This window comes from Sminthopsis crassicaudata, chromosome 2 (genome assembly GCF_048593235.1).
Source record: "Sminthopsis crassicaudata isolate SCR6 chromosome 2, ASM4859323v1, whole genome shotgun sequence".
Classification (NCBI taxonomy): domain Eukaryota; kingdom Metazoa; phylum Chordata; class Mammalia; order Dasyuromorphia; family Dasyuridae; genus Sminthopsis; species Sminthopsis crassicaudata.
Window position 1 is genome coordinate 75,807,725 of NC_133618.1, and position 20,993 is coordinate 75,828,717.

The window sequence follows — 20,993 nt, forward strand, 5'->3', positions numbered from 1 at the left end:
CTCCAAACATAAATATGTTTTGTTGTTCAACACTGAATAAAAATGGGTGATGGATGACAGGTATACACATACTCCAAATCCCCACAACTTCATTTGCACCAACTAGAAATAAAACAATAATCATTAATGAAGTCCTGGGTTACTAGGTAAGGCTGGCAGAGAAAGCTTGAAGTGCTGATAAAATTACACAAGCAAGGAAGAGCTCTGATGAGGATCAATTCAACCTTATATTCCCACCCTCAATGGAAGTTTTGGGTAACCTAAGTTTGTCCAGACAGAAATCCAAGTTATGGATTAAGTTAACCTCTGAGGTGAAATTTCCCCTATAAATTTGCCTTGGCCCATGCCATCTTTGCTGAATCCTTTTAAGTTATACAGTATGGCCCTTGTGTCACATGGTAGATTTCTCCTTCTTATAGCTAACTCTTTTATGAGTCTAAACTCTTCTATGGATTTAGCCTGCAGTTCAATGGAACTTTCTCCTAATTAATTATGAATCCTACTAGGGAACTTGTCTTTTCCATTATTCATTGTTAAAATCACTTTCCTGTTTGAAGCATACAGTCTCCCAAATCTATTTCATATGTATCATTCTGGGTTTCTTTTCATTTTGCCTGTAACCTCTTCTCATTAAAAAAAAAATCTACCTTTTGCCAAAGGGAATGGCCATTGTGAATTCTTCACATGTCTGAATCTCATCATTTGGTGCCAGTTGCTCTCCCAAATCTCATTTGGTACCTGAGTATCAAATACATCAATCGTGGTTACAGCATCCTGAAATCTTGCCTCTTTTTAAACACTTCCAGTAACAGAGGATACATTATCTTCTGATACATTATCTATAGAGACAAGTTTAAAATAATGATTTTTAAGTTTAAGCTGTTTTGCAGCCTTCCTATGTCCTTGCCCATAGACATTTCAGAATTCTATGATGTATATTCTGGGTTGCTGGCCCCATTAGTGACAACATAAGAAGCAGAGTTAAAAGAGACATAGATTACCATAGAATTTGAGAGCTGGAAGGGACCTCCGCATTCATTTAATTTAACCCTTCCAGAAAAGAATTTTACCATTACATATCCAACAAGAAGTTATCCAGCCTCTGCTGAAAATACCCAGAGACCTGCAGTCTCTCAAGGAAGCCCATTCCACATTTGGATAGCTCTCAACTATTAACATTTTTCCAAAAACATAAATTTCAATCTTTGCTTTTAAAGCTTAAATTTCCTCATTGCTCCCTCTCTTCTTCTTTTTATAGTAAAAAAGTAAATGATAGAATAAATTCTCCACTAATTCTTTTGGCCCAAGTAGTTTCATTTATGATTTCTTGGGAAATCAGTAATAAGGCCCAGTAGGATTCAAATTGAGCTACTTGACCAAGCTTTAAACCCAGATCACCCTGGCTCTCACTGATTGGCCAACAGATCCCAACCCAAGTCTTATTTAGTTATTGTTTGGGTTGCAGGGGTTCTCAAACTAGGCCGGCTGAGGACGTTTATGCCCCCAGCCGGGTTATGGCAAATGGGTTGGGGGTGGAGACTTTTGTTTTTATTATAGTCCAGCCCTCCAACAGTCTGAGGGATAGTGAACTGGCCCCCTGTTTAAAAAGTTTGAGGAACACTGCACTTCAGAGTGAGTGTAAATAGCAATTTTTTTTCCTGTTTTGGCCAAAAATCCTGAGGGTCCTCCTCACATTGACTTTTTAAATTATTTTTGCTTCATTTTTTTAAACCTTTATCACCGAATGGGTGTTGCCCCAGACAAACAGAGACCTGAGAAAGACCTTAGCTTAAAAAGCCCGATCTAGCCATTGGATCCAGAGGGATCCAGACGAGAGAGTAAGAGGGGTCACTTGCACAGCTCTGCCCCATTTAAATTCAGTTCGCTTGCAAGTCAAGATATTACCTTCCTGACATCTTAGTCTCCTTCAAGAGCAACAGTTGAGAATTAGCTCAGTCATACTGCTAGTGACAGAACCAGCTGAGATCTGCCTTAAATACCCAGTTGAGAACTAGAAACTATTCTCCATTAAATATCCTAATCAATTTCTCTTGGAGCCCAGAGTGAATTTTTCTAATCATCAAGATCCTCATTTCAATGGCTTTGCTCTTAGAGTCTGAAAATTCAAAGAAATAAAAGTTACTTGCCCCTATTATACCCTAAGCACTTTGAGAGCAGAGACTATCCCAAAACAGTGCCAGGCACATAAGAGGAGCTCAATAAATTCTTGTAGACAAGTTCCAGTTTCACTTCTGCCACTGATCCCCCATGAAACTTTGGGGGATTTTTTCTCTCTGTACCCATGTTTCTTCATTTGTAAAACTGAAGCATGATGGGAAAGCAGATTAGACTAGTTTTCAGACTCTCAGCATTAGAAGGGCCTCTGAGGCCTCCAGTTTAAGTGGTACTTCAGAAAGAAACCCTTCTGTAAAAACCATTGGTCATCTAGCCTTGACTGAAAGATCTCCATTGAGAGGAAACCTACTTTTTTCTGAAGTGGCCCATTACGCTTTTGCCTAGCTCTAATTCAGTGGTCCTCAAACTTTTTTTAATAGGGGGCCATGTCACTGTCCCTCAGACTGCTGGAGGGCCGGATTATAGTAAAAACAAAAGCTCACACTCTGTCTCTGCCCCTCAGCCCAGTGCCGGAAGTATGTGTTGCTAATACAGGTTTAGGTCAAACATCACTTCGGGTCTGATTTTGCCATAACCCAGCAGGCCGCATCAATGTCCTCAGCGGGCCTCACGTACTCAGTGGGCCTCACGTCCTCAGTGGGCCACGGGTCCTTAGCAGGCCGCATCAATGCCCTCGGCGGGCCTCACGTCCTCAGTGGGCCACGGGCCCTTAGCAGGCCGCATCAATGCCCTCGGCGGGCCTCACGTCCTCAGTGGGCCACGGGCCCTTAGCAGGCCGCATCAATGCCCTCGGCGGGCCTCACGTCCTCAGTGGGCCACGGGCCCTTAGCAGGCCGCATCAATGCCCTCGGCGGGCCTCACGTCCTCAGTGGGCCACGGGTCCTTAGCAGGCCGCATCAATGCCCTCAGCGGCCTCACGTCCTCAGTGGGCCACGGGCCCTTAGCAGGCCGCATCAATGCCCTCGGCGGGCCTCACGTCCTCAGTGGGCCACGGGCCCTTAGCAGGCCGCATCAATGCCCTCGGCGGGCCTCACGTCCTCAGTGGGCCACGGGCCCTTAGCAGGCCGCATCAATGTCCTCAGCGCGCCGCATCTGGCCTGCAGGCCGTAGTTTGAGGATTCCTGCTCTAATTGTTTGGAAGGTTTTTCCTAAATTTTCCTAAATCTATCTGAAGGCAATCAACCATTTTATCCAGTAGTATTTATGCAGTGGCCCCTAGGAAGATACTATGCCAGGTACTAGGGTATCCAAATTTTTAAAAAATGAAACAAATACCAAAACTAGACAAAACTATTTGATTTGAACTACAGGCTTAGAATAAAGATTGAGAAAATCATACGGAGTCATGATCAGACATATGAGGGGTAGGGATTTAAAAGAAGGGGATAATAGAGAGTTGAATTGGTTTGCCAATAAATCATGAGTGGGAAGGAAAAAGTGGCTAGTGCATGAGGAGAGAATTGATCGATCAAAGAATTGGAGATCATAATTAGAATGAGGGAAAGGCAGAAGAAGATGTGAAAAGCCAAAAGATTAGGGTGGAATAATTGGATTGGAGGATTCTTAAAATGGAAGCATTCTGTCTGTGCGGGACAGGAAGGTAGAAAGTATGGCCAACTTGGTGTGTAACCCGGGTGGGATGAAGGAGTTCCTGGCTGAGAGTAGGTGAAGGAACTAAAAACAGGATATTTGAGAGAGTCAATATGCAAGTTGACATGCTCTCGAAAGGGATCACACACGTATACATCTATATCTTTTTTTTTTTTTTTTGTTATATCTATCTTTCTACCTACACATAAAATAAAAACAAAGCGGTTTGGGAAAGCTCAGTGAGAATAAGTAGTGTTTCATTCTTTACACTTAAATTCTCATTGGTATAGGGTAGATGCTTAAAAAAATACTTGTTGATTAAGAAAGTCCTAGCAGTGGCGGGAAATGTGGAAAAAGGGCGGCTGGCAGAGGAGACGGAGGACCAATAGCGAGAGGGAAATGGGGAAGAGCCAATGAGAAGGGCCAAAGGGGTGAAGGCTCCGCCCACTCTGACTCTATACGCAGCCCTGCGCCCCCAAGTTGTTAGATGTACAGCCTTTTTTTTTTTTTTTTTTTTTTGTTTGTTTGTTTTGTTTTGTTTTAAAGAGGGTATAGTTGGGAGTAAAAGAGCCGGCGAGGAGAATAATCAAGACTTCTGCAGTCTAAAATTCCTCCAAGTGCTGAAGCTATCTGCGCATGCTCCGCTTCAAGTCCGCCTTTTGCGCATGCCCACTACCTTGTAGCGCTTGAGGGAGGACATTTCGTACCGGGAAGGGGTTAGAAAGTGGGAACCTTTCTGCGCTTGTGTATCGGGCTGCCCCGCGGAAGGCAGTGGTTCGCTGAAGCCCATGGAGCTGCAATGGTGAGGCCCTTGCTGGGAGGGCGTCTCAAGCTGGGGCAGGCGGGTCCCGCCGGGGGCTCTCCGAGAGCCACAGTGAGGGCCGCATGGGAGCTCAGCGGCTACGCGGGGCCGACCGCAGGCCGTGCCGCGCGACGGGATCCAAGGTCGGGGGTGAAGTCCGCGGTCCTGGACCGAGCCCCGCCCCCACCCCGCTCCGCCCCTCCGTGCACCTGCGGCGCCTCTACGGCTTGTATGAGGCAGCGCTCTGGGACCGCGAACCTCTAGTGCTGCTTTCTTTATAGTGTTTTATAGTAATGGCTAGCATTTATATGGAGCCTAAACATTTACAGAGAGCGCCCCTGCTCTGTAGCATTCCTCGGATTCGCCAGTCTAGTAACCCTACCCAAAAATAAACAAACACCCAAAGAGATAAATAAATAAAGGGAGAGTACTCCTGTGTGACCTATTCTTGGACCCATACTGGTGTTTAATACAGGTCCCTGCCTTCAAGGCAATCTAGAACTTAAAAAGGCAAGAGTTAGAAGGGAGCCAGGTTAAATGTGTTACCTCCTTAGGTTATCCAAGGGACACGGAGGCCCAGGGAGGGATCTGCCCCAAATCTAAGAGAAAGCCAGTGCTGGAATTCACGAACTTGTTTTTGTCTTAGCAAAAATTTGATCAAGGAGACTGCTAAGGCCCGCTTAAGAAAATACGATGTTGGAACCAAGTTTTCCCTGGGGTTATCCAGGAAATTCTCCGTCTTACTCCCTTTGCTGGTTAAAGAGGACAAGATTTATGTGCTTTTCACAGTCCGTTCCAAGAAGGTAGGTGAAACCGTCCCATCTGGAAAAAACTTCTCCACCAGTGCTTGCTTTATAACGTTGTCAAGTCCAAGTATTGCATCTTTTAGGGAGGAGCAGTTGCAGTTAGGATAAGACCACGTGGCCCGGTTTCCTCCGCCTGCACTCTTCTACTGCTGCTTTACTTAACAACGGATCATCCTGGCATATTTTGAGTATTTAGTAGTTCAGTGTGTGTACCTGGATCTTCTATTGATCTTCTAGGTACATTTAGTACTGGACTGGTATAGTACTTCTGATGTGTTCTTCATTCAGAGAAAAGTGCCCCGCGAGTACTGAGACACTGGGAAGCTGGGGGACACGTTCAGGATTGCGTTGCTCATCAGTAGGGTTTGGCTCAGAATTAGGCTTTCCTTCTCAAAGTCCAATACACATGGAAGTATAGGAAGAAATCCCTGAAACCAGCTCTTCTTTTACAGAGGAAGAAACTGAGGATGAGTTACTGAAGCTAACACAGCTAATAAATCCGGCCAGGGTCCACCTAGGTCTCCTAATTACAGATCTAGTGCTTTTTATACTACTTATGTACTCGACTGCCTTACCCTGCTGCTTTCTAGAAAAAACGGTTTTCTTGTGTTTCTTGAAAACAATGCAAGCTAGGGTAAAACACTCATCCCTTCTCTATCCGCTTAATGGATTAAAAAAGACTCTCTAAGTACCCACATATCTGCTATGTGTCCAGAAACACAAGTACTAGAGCTTTATTTTCATTGCAGTTGTACATTGTGTAGAACATACCTGAATCCTGATACCGCATGAAGTACATTCCCAAACTGGAATGGATTCAGACTGGTATGAGGCCTAGGGGAGGGGATTAGAGACCAGGTCCTAGGAGCGCTAGTGGGAGGAACTGGAGATGTTTTTCCTGAAAAGATTTAAATATGATTAGGTCATTGCCTTCAGATAGTTAGTTTTCCTTGACCCAAAGGATAGCACTTACATAGTTGGGCCCCAAATTAAGAACTTTTAAAATAACTATCAAAAATGATATGCTACCTTCAGAGAAGGCTAGTTTCTTTGAGTAACTCACTGCAAATCTACAAATGGAAGCTCATGATTAGCTATAGGGCTAAAAGTAACTATAGAGATTATTCATTCCAGTCTTTTTATTTTGTAGAGAAAGAAAATGAGGCCCAGGGACTTGAAGTGTTTTAAAGATGAAATTTCCTTTTCCGGTAGAGCCCAGGAACCTGAGATGTTTTAGAGTTGAGATAATATTTCCGGTAGGACCTCCACTTGGTGAATCAGTCAATAAGTATTTCTTAAATAGCTACTCTGTGCCTAGTTCCATGCTGGTATTGAAGACACAAGTACAAAAATGAACCCATTTTGCCACAAGTAATTTACATTCTATTGGGAATAATTGTTAGGTTCTTACTAAGTGCTAATGAGATAATGAGATATTAGGTTCTTACTAAGTGCTAAGTTGGTACCTGACAATTCCCTAGTTCCGGCCTTTAGGGGAGTTTGACTTGTGAATTCCTGGGGAGGAGCTTGTTGGAGCTTGGGAGTGCTTGGGAGGAGCAAGTTCATTGGTTGAAGTAATTCTTCCCAGAAGCCCTTGCATTATTCCACGCCCATTCTCTGGGAGGATAAAGAGGGAAGCTCTAGAGGAAAAAAGTCACTCTCTGCTCTAGGCCAGAGTTGAGTCAGCTCTCTGCAGGAAGAAGAATCTGTCCCAGAGATTTGAGTTGACACAGCAGATCTCCTCCCATAGAGCGATCGGCAGCTTCTGGAGACAACAGCACGTTACATATTGGCGTCCACAACGTGGGGCCAGGACTTTTGCTTATCCTGACAAGGACTTATTCTGAGCCCTTCAGAGGAGCTAGACTGGACCATTGCAAATAATACTAAATGCTCACTAAAGAGATCATTTTTAGATAGTAGCTGAGTTCCCTTTCAATTCTAAAATTGTTAGAATAACTATTTAGAAAAAAAATCAGTTATCATCCAGGTTGTTATAAACAACTTTAGCAGGTTTTAATCATAGATTCTGTCTGGATTAAGGATAATTTGAGGTTGTTAAGAGATCTATTATTCAAAGAGGAAAGATAATTAGAAATCTTTCTTTGCAAAAAGAGAGTAAAGTCTGCAGGCTGATATAGGCTGATAAGCTTGGCTTTAATTCTGGCAAAATTCTAAAATGTATTATTGAGGATAGTTTCTAAATATATTCAGAAGTAGACTTAAGAATCAGTATGCCTTCAAGAACAAATCATATCAGGCCAACATCATATGCTTTTTAAAAATTTTTCCATAGTCTCATAAACCTGCTATAGATACAACTTATGTAGATGTTAGTAAAACATTACCAAAATCTTATATATTATACTTATAAACAAGATTGAGTTCACTTAACTGGATATCCAAAGAGTGCTAAATCCACCTAATTGAACTCACACAGCAGCCACATCAAACAGCATATGAAACATTTCTCACTTGCAATCTACCACTAAGAGGAAAGAAAACTAAGATTTAAATCCAGATCCAAGTCTAGCATTCTCCCAGTGAATCGTGTTGCTTTTCATAAAATGTAAGTGTTGAACTGGAAGGAGAAAAACCTTATAAATGAGGACAATTAGGTCCAAAGTTGTAACTTGTCCAAGTCACGTAAATAATAAGTGGCTTATCTCTTCTTCCAATTCCAGTATTTCCATTTACCACCTAGATAATACCTTCCATTGCAGTTTTAGTTCCATCTACTCACAGAATATATGCATTTATTCAGCTTTTCAATTTAGCATTATATTGTAAATAATTAGAACATGAAAGTATTATAGATGGAAGACATTTGAAGCCCTGATTCAATTGGTATTCACACTATACTGTCCTGTGAGATTTCTATCATTTTTCATACAATTCCCAGAGCAATAATCTTCCTTGTTTCAACCATTCCTCTACTCTGTTTCAGGCTGATGATTCTAGGGTCATAAAATGTGAAAGCTAGAGAGGACCTTAGGGACCATCTAGTCTAAACAACTCATTTTGCAGAGAGGGTAAGAGAATTACTAGAAGCCAAGTCTCTTGACTCCTCATCCAATGTCTTTTCTTTTCTGCCTCCTTTCTTCTAGGCAAAAGTGGCCCTGAGCCAAAGCATTTGCTATCTCATTTAAACTGTTTTTTGGACCATCATAGTAGACTTCTTACCAGCCTTTCTGCTTCCAGCCTCCTTGTATAATTGGATCCTTTACAAATCTACTAAGAAAGTTTTCCTAATGTTTCCTACACTATCAGACTTAGCTACTATATCATTCGATTTTTGCTGACATTAAAAGCCCCTGTAACTATAATGCAAGGGAATGCTCACTGAGGATGAGATATGCAAAATAAAGGTAATGTAAAAAGAAAATGTATTAAAACTTTTTAAAAGAATAATCTTTGTAGATATAGATCTAATTATGTCACTTTGTTGCCCAAAGATTTTTAGTGACTTTCTATTTAATCAGGTCCAAATTAGCTAGCATTACTGGCTCTCTACAAATATGGGTTCCACCTAACTCATTTTAGAGCTTGAGCTAATATTCTCCTTCATATCTTCTACATTTTTATCCAGCTGGACAAATCACCATTTGCTTCCTTTTTAGTATGAAGTCATTCCATAGATATAATGATTACATCTTATATGAAGATGTCATATAAGATGTGGTCATTACATGCATTACATTTTGAAGTTGCACTAAGGTATGGTGATTAGAGCAGTGGCCTATAACCAGATGACCTGCCATTTATTAGCCCTTTAAACTTATCCATGGGGGCAGCTAAATGGATAGTGGATAGAGCAATGGCCCTAAAGTCAGGTGGACCTGAGTTCAAATTCAGCCTCAGACATTTAATACAAGTTGTGTGACCTTAGGCAAGTCATATAACCCCAACTATGTTGCAACCTTCCCCCAAAAGACTTGTCCAAATATAGTTTCTTCTCTGTAAAATGGGTATAATCAAACTGTACTACTTAACTCAGATCTTTTTAGTAAAGTTTTATAAATGGAAGCTATTATAGAAATGTATCTTTAAAAATTCTTCAACAGAGCCTTGCAAATAACAAAAGTTTCATAAATATTTATCATCTGAAGTTTTCCGTATCTTACTATATATTTCTTTAATCTGATTTCAGTAGTAGGAAGCACTGTTTTCTTAACTTAGTGATATATTTTTAAAGTATATTTCTTTAACCTGATTTTGGTTAGTAGAATCAGGTTAGATAGAGTGCTGGGCTTGAAGTCAGGAAGAACTGGCTTCAAACCTCTGCCATATTACATCTGTGTGATCCTGGGTAAATAATTTGACTACTCTATGCCTCAGGCAATTCCCTAGATCTTTTTACGTAAGTCATTTAGTATATTAGTATTCCCACTCAGTATTCCTCTACTTGAATACTCGACAAAACTGATGATGTTATTAATGTCAATGCACTCTTCACCAAATTGAGCCATTTTAGCAATGTAATTCTTCACACATATTAACTAAAAATATTTTAAAATTTGGTGGCCACCTCTCTGGTGATGAAACTTTCCACATTGAACTACTGGTCCACTGATACCTGATACACAGTTTGTCAGTGGACCAGTAGAGGAGGATTTGAAACATAAAAAAAAATCCCTATTTAAATTCTGCCCTTTGAATAACTACTTAGTTGAATAATTTAATGGTTTTTATTTAATATCTAGTTACGTACCTCTCCAGGGGAAGTGTGCTTTCCAGGAGGAAAGAGTGAGCCAGAAGACAAAGATGATATAGCCACAGCTCTCCGGGAAGCTCGGGAGGAAATTGGGCTTCAGCCACACCAAGTAGAAGTCGTCTGTCGTCTTGTGCCTCATATAAACAAGGTATGGCTTAGAATTTGTGATAACTCCTCTCTGAAAAGCATGATATCCAGAATGAGGGACATGATAGTCCTATTATATCTATCCTGGTTAGACTTCATCTAAAATATTGTTTAAGCATGATGTTTTAAGAAGGATATTGGCAAACTTGAGTGTATCCAAAAGAGAATAATCAGAATGATGCCTGGGCTAGACATCCTTAATTCATATGAGGATAGGTTAAAGGACCTGATCCCCTCTAGATCTTAGTCTATCAAGAGAGAAGACTTAAAGGGTCCATTTTCATTGCATTTAAGGTACTTAATAATAGTCCTTGCTTTTCCTTAAATATTCCTAGGGCAAAGTTGAAATGCTAACTTCTCAGTTGCAAACACTGTGGCGCTGTCCGCTGCCTTAGTGCTGAATCATTGAATAATACTCTTTCACAACCACTGACCATGGTTCTGATGTTTTTCTGATCAAAGCAATTAATACCATCCCAAAGACCCACCTAAAGGAAAGAAATCCATAATCTTTTAAGGACTGACTCTTTCTGAGACAATCTAGGACTTCATCTCTTTTATGACACCATAGCTAGCATTCCCTTTCTTTGTTGTTATAGACTTTAATATATCAGAGTCCCTTTCTCTCAAGTTTTGCTGTAACCTTTAATTATCTGTCATTTCTGAGTTTCACTGACATATTTAAATCCAGGGTAATAACCTTACTTGTTGCTTTTTGCATGCTTCTATTTCATTTATTCCTGGTAAAACCTTAACATCACTTTGGGGGAAAAAATTATGGACTGGAACCAATGGTTTTGTCCTCAGTTGTGTCCTAATCATCAGATAGACTCACAAAAGTATCATGAAGCTGGAAGGGAGATATAACAGAATAAAGATTTAAAATCATGATAAGCTAGAATGCTAGGCTAGTACTAATAAGATAAAATTCGATAGCATTAAATGTAAGGTTTTATATATGTTAATACTTATAATTATTCTGATTTTTACCAGTTATTGAATCAGCCAGTACAGATCACAACTACTCCATAGGAAGAATCCATGAGTGCTGTCTGTGGAGAAAGACTAATCCTTTGTTAGCCAACTCCCTCCACACTTAACTAAGTTGATCCTTGAAAAACAGACATAAAGTCAGACAGAATTTCCAACTTAGCAGGACCTGCTGGAACTTGATTTCACTGGCAGAATCTTCAGGAGCCTGGAGTACAGTTAGGCAATGGAGAAGGGCTTAGGGACAAGAAAATCTGCATATAAATTCAGCTCCTAAATTCATCAGACTCAGAGTTAGGAGATCTGGACTTGAGTCTTACCATTTGCTAGCAAGTTATTTAATTTTTCTGGATCTTATTTTGCCTCTATAGAGCAACAACTCTAAGGTCCCTCTAACTAAAACATCATGTGAAGTGATAAGAGAGATCTGGTGTGCCATTAGTTCATATTTAAATGACTTGAGGATTTAATTTGTTTCCAAGCTTATTATGAGACAGTGCTTTTATGAGATAATACTGTGATAAAAAGATTAATACATTATTAGGCTGTGTTAAGAAAAATGTGGTATCCAGAATAATGAAGGTGATAGTCCTATCTTGGTAAGATTATTTATAGAGGATTGTTCAGTTGTCAGTACCTTATTTTAGAAAGGACATTAACAAACTGGAATATGTCCAGAAAAAGGAGACCAGAATTATGAGGAAAGTGGAGATGGTATTATATGAAGATCAGTTGAAGAAATGAGGGATAAGAGGATTTAAAGCTATGAGAGATTTTAAAGATCATCTAATCAAACTCCTTGTTTATTTTTACAAATGAAGAAACTGAGCCCTAGAGAAGTTATGACTTGCCCAGTATGACAAAAATAAATAGATTTTGGAATCAGGTTTTCTGACTCTAAATCCAATGGGAAATATTACAGTCATAATGCTTGCATACCGGAAAGAAATCTTAGATGTCATATATTAATTCCCTCACTTAATATTAGGAAACTGAGACCCATAGAGATAGAGTGACTTCTCCCATGGTCACACAATTCATTATTGGCAGAAAATTTCAAGTTGAGACTAAAAAATCATATCTGGAGAAGATAGAGAAGACTCATTTTAGGTAGGAACTGAATTAGGTGGCCACCCAAATCTTTGATTGTTTTCTCTCTGGCAATAGCTAAATAAAAGCACCAAATGTTTCAGTCACTCATGTTGCTGCTGTTACACAGTCAAGTTTGAAAACCTACAAAATTCTCATAAATTACAACATCTCGTATATTCAGAGAATGTCAGAACTAGAAGGAAAGTCAGAAAACAGAATATCTAAGTGTAGAGAGACCTTACAACATAGATCGGCTTAAAAAGTTTAAAAAGCTTTTGGAGAGTATCTAATCCAACTCTCTCAAATGGAAATAATCTCAGAGATAGTAAGGGACATTTCTCAAGTTACATGTCACAGAAGTCTGAACCAGGCTTTGAACTAGATATGCTGATTCCTAATCCATATTACCTCTGTACTGATACTGAAAGGGTGGGAGAAAAGACAAAGAATATCTGTCAGACTTTTGGGATGATGGGCCAGGGAACAAAACAATTCCAAGCAAGTCGTTTTCAAAAATTACTTCCTGTGAGGGTTTAGTTGTATAGCCACCTGTATTCTGGGCACGCAGCCTGGGTTTCAGGATCTTGCCTACAAGGAAATACTTGTAATAATTAGTATATCCAGATAGATTTATATTCTGTCTAGAAATTAGAAGCCTGCCCATATCAAATTAGCAGACTCAAAACTTAAGGAGTACTTTTTTCATTTGTCATATTTTTCTTGAGGATTAAATTATTCTTATGATTTTCATTTTATTTGGTTTTTTTAAAGCTTTAGTATTAAAACTGAAAGAAATCTTAGAAATCATCTGGTCTAGCTATCTACTCCCATTGTCAATATGATGTTCAAGTTCTTATTACTCTTCACTTGTACTTATATATAGAATTGATCAAGTCATAATTTCTCTAACCAAAACCTTTCTGTTGCTGTCCATTGTCTATAAAATAAATCCATATTACCTTGCCTAGTATTCAGTCACTTCTGCAGTTTAGGTGTAGCCTACATCTCCAACTTCATCATAATACATGAATAAACACAACTTCTAGGTTTCATTTCAAATTTATTAAATACAAACTCTGTTCAACATCATGTAGTTGGCTGTAAGGGAAATACAAAGGTAAAAGTTAGATGTAGAACCTGCCATTAAGGAACTCATAATCTAGTTGTTAAATAAGACAAAACTATACATAACCATGATACAAGTTATAATAATGGATAAGAGAGATCCACAGGACATGGAATAAAAGTTTAAAAGTTCATCTGGAGCTGAAGTTTTGAGGGACTAGGAGTGATACTCAGGAAGGCTTCAGTGCAAGCCAAGATGAGGTTTGAAGGATATCCTTTCAGTCAGAGGAAATATTAGGATATGGGAAAAGGGAGTGGTGAGCTGTTCAATTTTTTTGAAACATAGGGAAAGGTAGACATGAGAGAAATAGGATTTCAACAGGCAGTTCATTTTTGGATATGCTGAATTTGAGTTACTTCAAGATAACACAGATATTATTCATGAAATAAAGGACGAGAACTCAGGAGATAGATTGGGTATTAAGTTATAGATTAAGAGATAACATAGATGATAATTGAAACCACAGCATCTTCAAGAGAGAAGAGAGAAAACAAAAAGGTCTAAGATTGAACATTAGGGAACATCAAGGTTTATGGAATATAGCAAAAGAAACAGGTCAACAAAAAAGTTGAAAGAAGAACCATGAAAGCAGTGCTGCAAACACCAAGAGAAAAAGTTCAAGGAAATGTGTTGCCTGTAATATCAAAGACATCAGAGAAGTCAAGGAAAATGAGATCAGGTTAAAAAAAAAAAAAAAACAACAAACCTTATTGGACTTACTTATAATGAGGTCTTGGAGAAACTTGGAGAAAGATACTTCACAAGAGCAGCCAAACTAGAAGGCAAATGAGAAATGGTTGAAGAGTGATTTTATAATGAAGAGAAAGGACAATAACTTAATGAGGTGCCAAGATCAAGGAAGTTTTCTTAGGACAGAGAAGACTTAAGCGTATTTGTAGGGAGAGAGGAAGAAAACCTGGAAGGAGAAGGATGGAGAGCCTAAACATTTAATAAGCACCTCCTACATGCCAGACATTGTACTAAGTACTTGGCAAATATTTCATTTGATCTTCGAAGTGTCTCTGAGGTGGTTGCTAGGGAAATGAAGCAGACAAATGTAGAATGACATGCCTAGGGTCCCCCAATTAGTAGTCTCTCAATTTTTCCTGACTCCAGGCCCATTGGCTAATCCATTTCACCACCTCACTGCCTTCCTAGTTGAAGTGAGAAGAGACTGAATATCCATGAGGGGGGTATGATTGATGGAGAAAAGTCTTGGGAGGAATGGAAGAGGATGATAGAATCAATGATATAAACAAAGGGGAGAGTTTAACAATAAAGATGGACATCTTCTTTGATATGAGTAAAGACACTGAGAGATTTGGGTATGTGGAAGAGCAGAGGTGGGAAAGCTCACATTGCATGGTCCTTTCCCGCCTCTTCATGTGAAATCATATGCAGATAAAAAGGGAGCTGGGCTAGAGTTGGGTATCTGAGGAGGAAAAAACTATAGAATAGAAGATATAAAGAATGTAATAGAGTAAATCAGAGGTGAAAGACAGGCTTGCCTTGCAGCAGTTGACATTAAATAGCATGAATATGTTGTGGAAACAGCATACTTTTATGATTTCCATCAGCACATTTGACAGTGATATATTATTGGGTTTGATAGAAGTTGGAAAGTCTTATTGATTCATTTTGTCCTAATTTTTCTTTGGCTTTGTTCCACTTTCAGAATGGTATCATGATAACTCCAGTTGTGGGATTTATAGACAGTTCATTCCAGGCCCAGCCTAATCCACATGAAGTGAGCGAGGTGTTCCTGGTGCCTCTGGAGTATTTTCTGAATCCACGCACACACTTTTCCTTTCAAACATCTATTTTTGGCCACTGTTCCCGTATTCATTCTTTTGGCTACATGGATCCCCAAAATCAATCAGTCTATCACATCTGGGGGTTGACAGCCAGGTTTGCACTACTGACTGCACTCATTGTTTTGCAAAAGCAACCATCCTTTGATGTGGATTATGACCTTGATAATCTCATTTCAACCTCTGAGCAACACTTTTTAAAGATACACAGAGCTATCAAAAGTAAGTTATGATCTAGACATGGATACATCCAAGCACTTATTCATTTACTGTGCTGAGTCTCAGACAAAGGTTCCTTCTCTTGGCATCATATTTGATGTTGGGTTAAACTATACTGTGGGGTCCTCGAAAGCCTAGATTGAGAGCTTTATGGATTATATTGTTTTTCACTTCTGTGTCCCCAGTGCCAAGCTTAGTGCCTTGCAAATGGAAGCCTAATAAATGTTTATTGAACTGAAAAACGTATCATTTGAATGGGTTCTCTGTAGCACTGAGGTAATTTGATTATGCTTTGATCAGTATCAGTTTTCTGACAGATGTTCTATTTTAATATATTTGTAAAGGATATAAGTAAATATAAAGTGAGAATGTAAAATTGTATAACTCCGGTTTCATGATTTTTATTGTTTTTTTAATAGCCTATTAGTGGACAGGGATCCAAAAGGTCATCTACTACCTACTCAAAGTGTGGATACCCTTTACCAAATCTTCAAAAAGCATCTAGTTATCCAGCCCCCCATTTAATTACCTCTTTTGATGAGAAACTCAGTACCTTACAAAACAATGTACTCTACTTTTAGGCAGTTCTAATTTTTATAGAATTTATCTTTTGGAGGAGGTATAGGTATGTGATTTAGTCTGTTTGGGAAATTCTAATTGAAGAGACTTCCACCAGTGAAGATTTTGGATTTTGGTTTTACTAATAGTATTTAAAATAGTTTATCATTAAGTCAGATCTTGACAAATTCTCATGGAGTTCAGAGGCTTCCACATTATCTGTAGCTTTGATAATGGTAATTCCACACAATTTAGCCCATATCCATTTTTTCCCCAGAGCATACAGAATACAGGAACCATTTCATTATAGTGCACTAATTTATAATTCATTGGATTGAGAATTAGAAGGAACTTAAAAAGTTAAATAACTTGTTCAAGCTAATATAGATAGTTGTTAGCAAAGCCAGTATTCAAAGCCAGGTCTTTTGCCTTCAACTCCGTAATTCTTTCCACTATACCAATCTGTTTTTCCCACAGTAGCAACTACAGGAGAAATTCCTCTTCTTCCAAATACATAAAGACTCAATTCAGAAATGAAAAGGGGCACTAGAGAGGGACGATAAAAACATCAAATTGGACCTGGTAGTAATGGCCAAGAGAATGGTGCTTGTCTTCTTTACTTTAGCCATGCAAATTAGCAATGTGGTAGAATACATAGATCCAATAAAGCATTCTTTGGGCCTCAGACAGTGAGTTTCAAAGAAACTCATAAAGACTTCCATATTAGATCCTTATGGGAAAGGAAATGCTCTGGTGAATCTATATAGGTGCCTGCTTTAATTTCCTAAGTCTATGGACATGCACGTAGAAATTTCTGGCCAGGACAGATGCCTGAACATATGCAGACAACCCAGCTACCCTACACCTGGTCTAGAAAACATCTGAAATTCAGACCAGAATGAATAAGGATAGGGAAATCCAATGAGAAACTACAGTGTTTTCTTCCATCCTACAATTGCCTAAAAAGTTAGCCATTAGCAATGGGAAACATTAGAACAAAATCAAAAGATTTTTTTAAATGTAAGATCAGAAACAGCTTACCTTGAAAATAAATCAAGGAAAGATAGTTATACTTCCTGAAAATCATGATTTTTAAAAATTTGGATACTGTATTTCAAGAAATCATTCTATTAGAACCAGAAGATAGTGAAGAGTAAATATATTTCAAGAAATCATATTATTAGACCAGAAGACAGAGTGAAGATCAAAAAAGAATACACTGATTGCTACTTGGAAAAACTTCAAAAGTAAAAGTACCAGGAATGTGAAAGCCAAAATTCAGAGTTCCCACAACAAAGGAAAAAATATTGCAAGTATCTATTGACAGTGGGAACAGGGGAGAAAAGGGAGAAAGCATATGAAGTATCATAAAATTACAATCAGGATTACATAAAACCTAACAAGTTCTACTAAAAATGAGAGATTTTACTACACAGTATTCCAAAAGGCAAAAATTTTATGCTTACAACCAAGAATAACTCAGAGAAGGTGAGTATAAATCCTAAGGGCTGGGGATGGAATAGGATAGAGAATTCTCAGGCATTTATGATATACAGACCAAAACTAAATAGGAACTCGGAAATGCAAACACAAGATTCAAGAGAAATCTTAAGAACTGTTTTATTTGAGGAATTAGAAAAGTGTCTTTTCAAAACTTTAGTATCTTCAAAGGGTATTAAAGGAGTTAAATAATAAAAAGAGGATCCAATGGCAAGGATTGATTCTCTTCCTAGGATTTTAAGAGTTAAAAAAAAAAAAACACACACACACAGGATAAAAGGAATATACTAGCATAGAAAGGAGGAAGAGGATGGAACTTGCTATTTTTCATTGTAATGAGAATAATGTTTAAATATAAAGGAAGAGTTAGGGGAAGCAGATATCAGATGAACCTCACTTATCTGAAATAGACAAATGAGGGCTGAATCCACACATTAACAGTTTGATGTAAAAAATATATCAAAATCAATAGGGAAACATAAGAATAAGGGACAGTGTTAAGGATAATATTGAGGAGAATAAAAACAAGCCAAAAAGCAAATTAAAAAAAAAACAAACAAACAAACTTGATTTTTGAAGGGAAGGACTAAAGGAGGGAAAATGAAAACTAAGGGTTTGCCCATTAATTGGAAGTTACTTTGCATTAAGGGTTTGCCCATTAATTGGAAGTTACTTTACATTAAGTTACATTAATTGGAATAAATACTAGTATATGAATGTAACTGAATAGTATTGCATCGTAAATAAAAAGACTCAACTGCAAAGAATTGTGTTTAGTATAAACTTATACAGAGCAAATGAATAATACTTGGGAAATGTTTTATATAAGGACAATAACAGTGTGAAGGAAAAAACAACTTTGAAAAACTTAAAAACTTTATTCAATGCAATAACCAATTATGACTCCTGAGGTCTGATAAAGGTCCTTTTGTCAGGAAGTATTAGCAAGTCTGAAAGGACAGAAAGACATATAGTTTTGGACGTGAGTATTATGCAGATTTGCTTTGCTTACTGTGCTTATTTGTTGCAAAGAAGTTTTTTATCCCTCTCTATTTTAGTTGGGGAGAGAGTAGCATTGCAGGGAGAAAGAGAGCAATATTGATGCAAAAAAAAGGCCATTGAGACTTTTTTGTAAAAATGCACAGAAGAGAACAGAAGGAAGCTCAGAAAGAACTAGAGACTACTAGAAGGATAGTTTTGAAAGTAATCTATGGAATGTATTATATATTATATGTATATTTTAAATGGAGATTCATGCTTTCATATACAGTTCTGTTTCTATGTTCTGCTATGTTTATAGAAATATTTTTTTCTTATATTTAAGCTCAGGTTTTTCTAATTACATAAATGGAGGTGGGTGTCAGCTTGGAGTAGTGAGAAAAACCCTCACCTTGACTTGGGAAATAGAAGATATAAGTTCTAGTCCTAACTCCACCACCGATTCACTATGTTACTTTTAGCAAGTTCTTTTCCCCTCTCTAGGCCTCAATTTCCTGATCTACAAAATTAAGGAATTGGACTAGGTGATCTTTTAGTTTCCTTCCAACTCTGACATTTCCTTGATTCTAATGTGGAAGCAAAGGGAAGAATTCTGTATTGTCTTCTCAACAAGAATGACTCATGGTGCTATAAGAAAAAACAAGCAGGATGCTTTCAGGAAAACCTGGAAAGACTTACATGAAATGAACAAGATTGGGAGAATATTGACCACAGTAATAGCAATCTTATATAATGACCAACTGTGAACAACTTAGCTATTCTCACAATGAATGATTCAAGACAATTCTGAGGGATTATGATGAAAAAATGCTTTCCTCCTCTAGAGAAAGAACTACTATAGTCTGAATGCAGATTGAATCATACTTTTTAAACAATCATTCTTGAGGGAGTTTTGGTTTGTATTTTCTTGTGCAACATGGGTAATATGAAATTGTTTTGCATGACTGTACCTGCATAATCTATATCACATTGTTTACCTTCTCAAATGAAGGAGGAAATTTGGAACTCATATTTTTTAAATGTTAAAAATTTGTGTTTACATTTAATTAAGAAAAAATTAAATTAAAAATAAAAATTAATCAGAAAAAAGAATGTAAATAAAAGTGATTCTATCTTTGAAATAGTTTCCATTTAAGCAAAAGTGATTAGACACATCTCCCCTCTTTAATTTTCTGTCTCAATTGTTTTGCAAGATTGTTTCACAAAGAAGACACCCTGTCACAAGTCCCATGCAAATTCACATTAGCAGATTCTAGTTCCTCTTCCTAAACACAATAAACTATCTTTCCTAAGGCCATCCCAAACAACTCATGATACTTTTTAAGACTAACAAGTATCCAGACTTTGAAGAGTGCATGTTTTTAATGTGATAGTTGACTCATGGAGAAGATATAACAAATACAATCACCACTGGGACATCTAAAGTATCCTAAATAGGCCCAATGTATGAGCTGCCTTTCAATCTTTTACTTCACAGTTTAGTAACTGAATGACCTCGGCCAAATAATTTCTCCATCAGAATTTCAGTTTTCTCATCTTTTAAATGTGAATATGTTACTTGTTTCACAGAGAAAATGTAAGAATCTAATCAAATAGAAGTGTCACTATAAAGCTTTTTGTAAAGTATGTGATAGGTATGACTGCAAAGAATGTCCAAATGATTCTCAAAGAGATATTGATAGATATATCTCTGGAAAACTACCTGCCTCTCTCCAGGAAAAACCAAGATTCTTCTTTGAAAGTAAACAGGAGAAGGGGCCATAAGACAGACTGTTTTATTATCCTTTGAGAGAAAGAAATACCAGACTGGAATAATATCTGTCTGCTTCACCTCTTAAATAGTATAGTTTCTTTTTGTTGGTTTTTTGTTTGTTTAGTTTTGTTTGTTTGTTTGTTTTTTGGTGGATATTTTTGGTTCAAAAGAACAAGCTCCTAGTTGCCATGGTTTCTCTCCCTTAAATGGAAAAGATTTCCCAAGCTTACACCCGCACACTTGACTTCTTCCCACCAAATGCTATTTACACAAAAGAACATCATACAAGTGAGTACTGAGTAAACCCACTTATCTAAGCAAATAAAAAAAACAGAAATGTGACAAGTTCTGCCGATTAAAATATATTAGAAAATGCACAGAAGTGAATGAACTTCTTGGATGCAAGCAAGATAAGATCTTATTCCCAGTCAAGAATGAGAGCCTTTTCCCACCCAAGAGAAATTCCCAGGAGTTTCTAGAAAAGCAAATTAGAGATCAAGGACATGTTTAAAAGTCAACTTTGTTTACATGTCTTATCTTTCAAAGTCTGTCTTTCTTCACATATCCCAAGTCACTCCTCAAGACATCAAGAAACACAGAGTAAGCATGTCTCTCCTCTCCAAAGATCTCACACTAACTGTTCCTTATGCAATCATGTAAGGTCCTAATCTGCATTTTCCATTTCCATCCCCACCACAATTCAGAGTTTTTGTTTTTTAGGCAGCATGAAGCACATTGCTTTCTCTCCCC

General features: G+C 38.0%; 1 protein-coding gene across 1 annotated transcript; it reads left to right on the plus strand.

Annotated features, from left to right (window-relative positions):
• Window positions 1–4,207: 4,207 nt before the first annotated feature.
• NUDT7 (nudix hydrolase 7) lies at window positions 4,208–15,812 on the plus strand. The gene is made up of 4 exons (XM_074286588.1): window positions 4,208–4,528; window positions 5,175–5,331; window positions 10,038–10,196; window positions 15,079–15,812. The coding sequence occupies exons 1-4, from the start codon at window positions 4,515–4,517 to the stop codon at window positions 15,445–15,447; spliced, it is 699 nt and encodes a 232-aa protein (XP_074142689.1). The 5' UTR covers window positions 4,208–4,514; the 3' UTR covers window positions 15,448–15,812.
• Window positions 15,813–20,993: the final 5,181 nt, after the last annotated feature.

Excerpts from the sequence above, each read along its gene's own strand:
- NUDT7 (XM_074286588.1), top strand. Across the intron at positions 5,332-10,037 it reads TCACAGTCCGTTCCAAGAAG|TTACGTACCTCTCCAGGGGA; the intron begins GTAGGTGAAACC and ends TTTAATATCTAG. Across the intron at positions 10,197-15,078 it reads TTGTGCCTCATATAAACAAG|AATGGTATCATGATAACTCC; the intron begins GTATGGCTTAGA and ends TTCCACTTTCAG.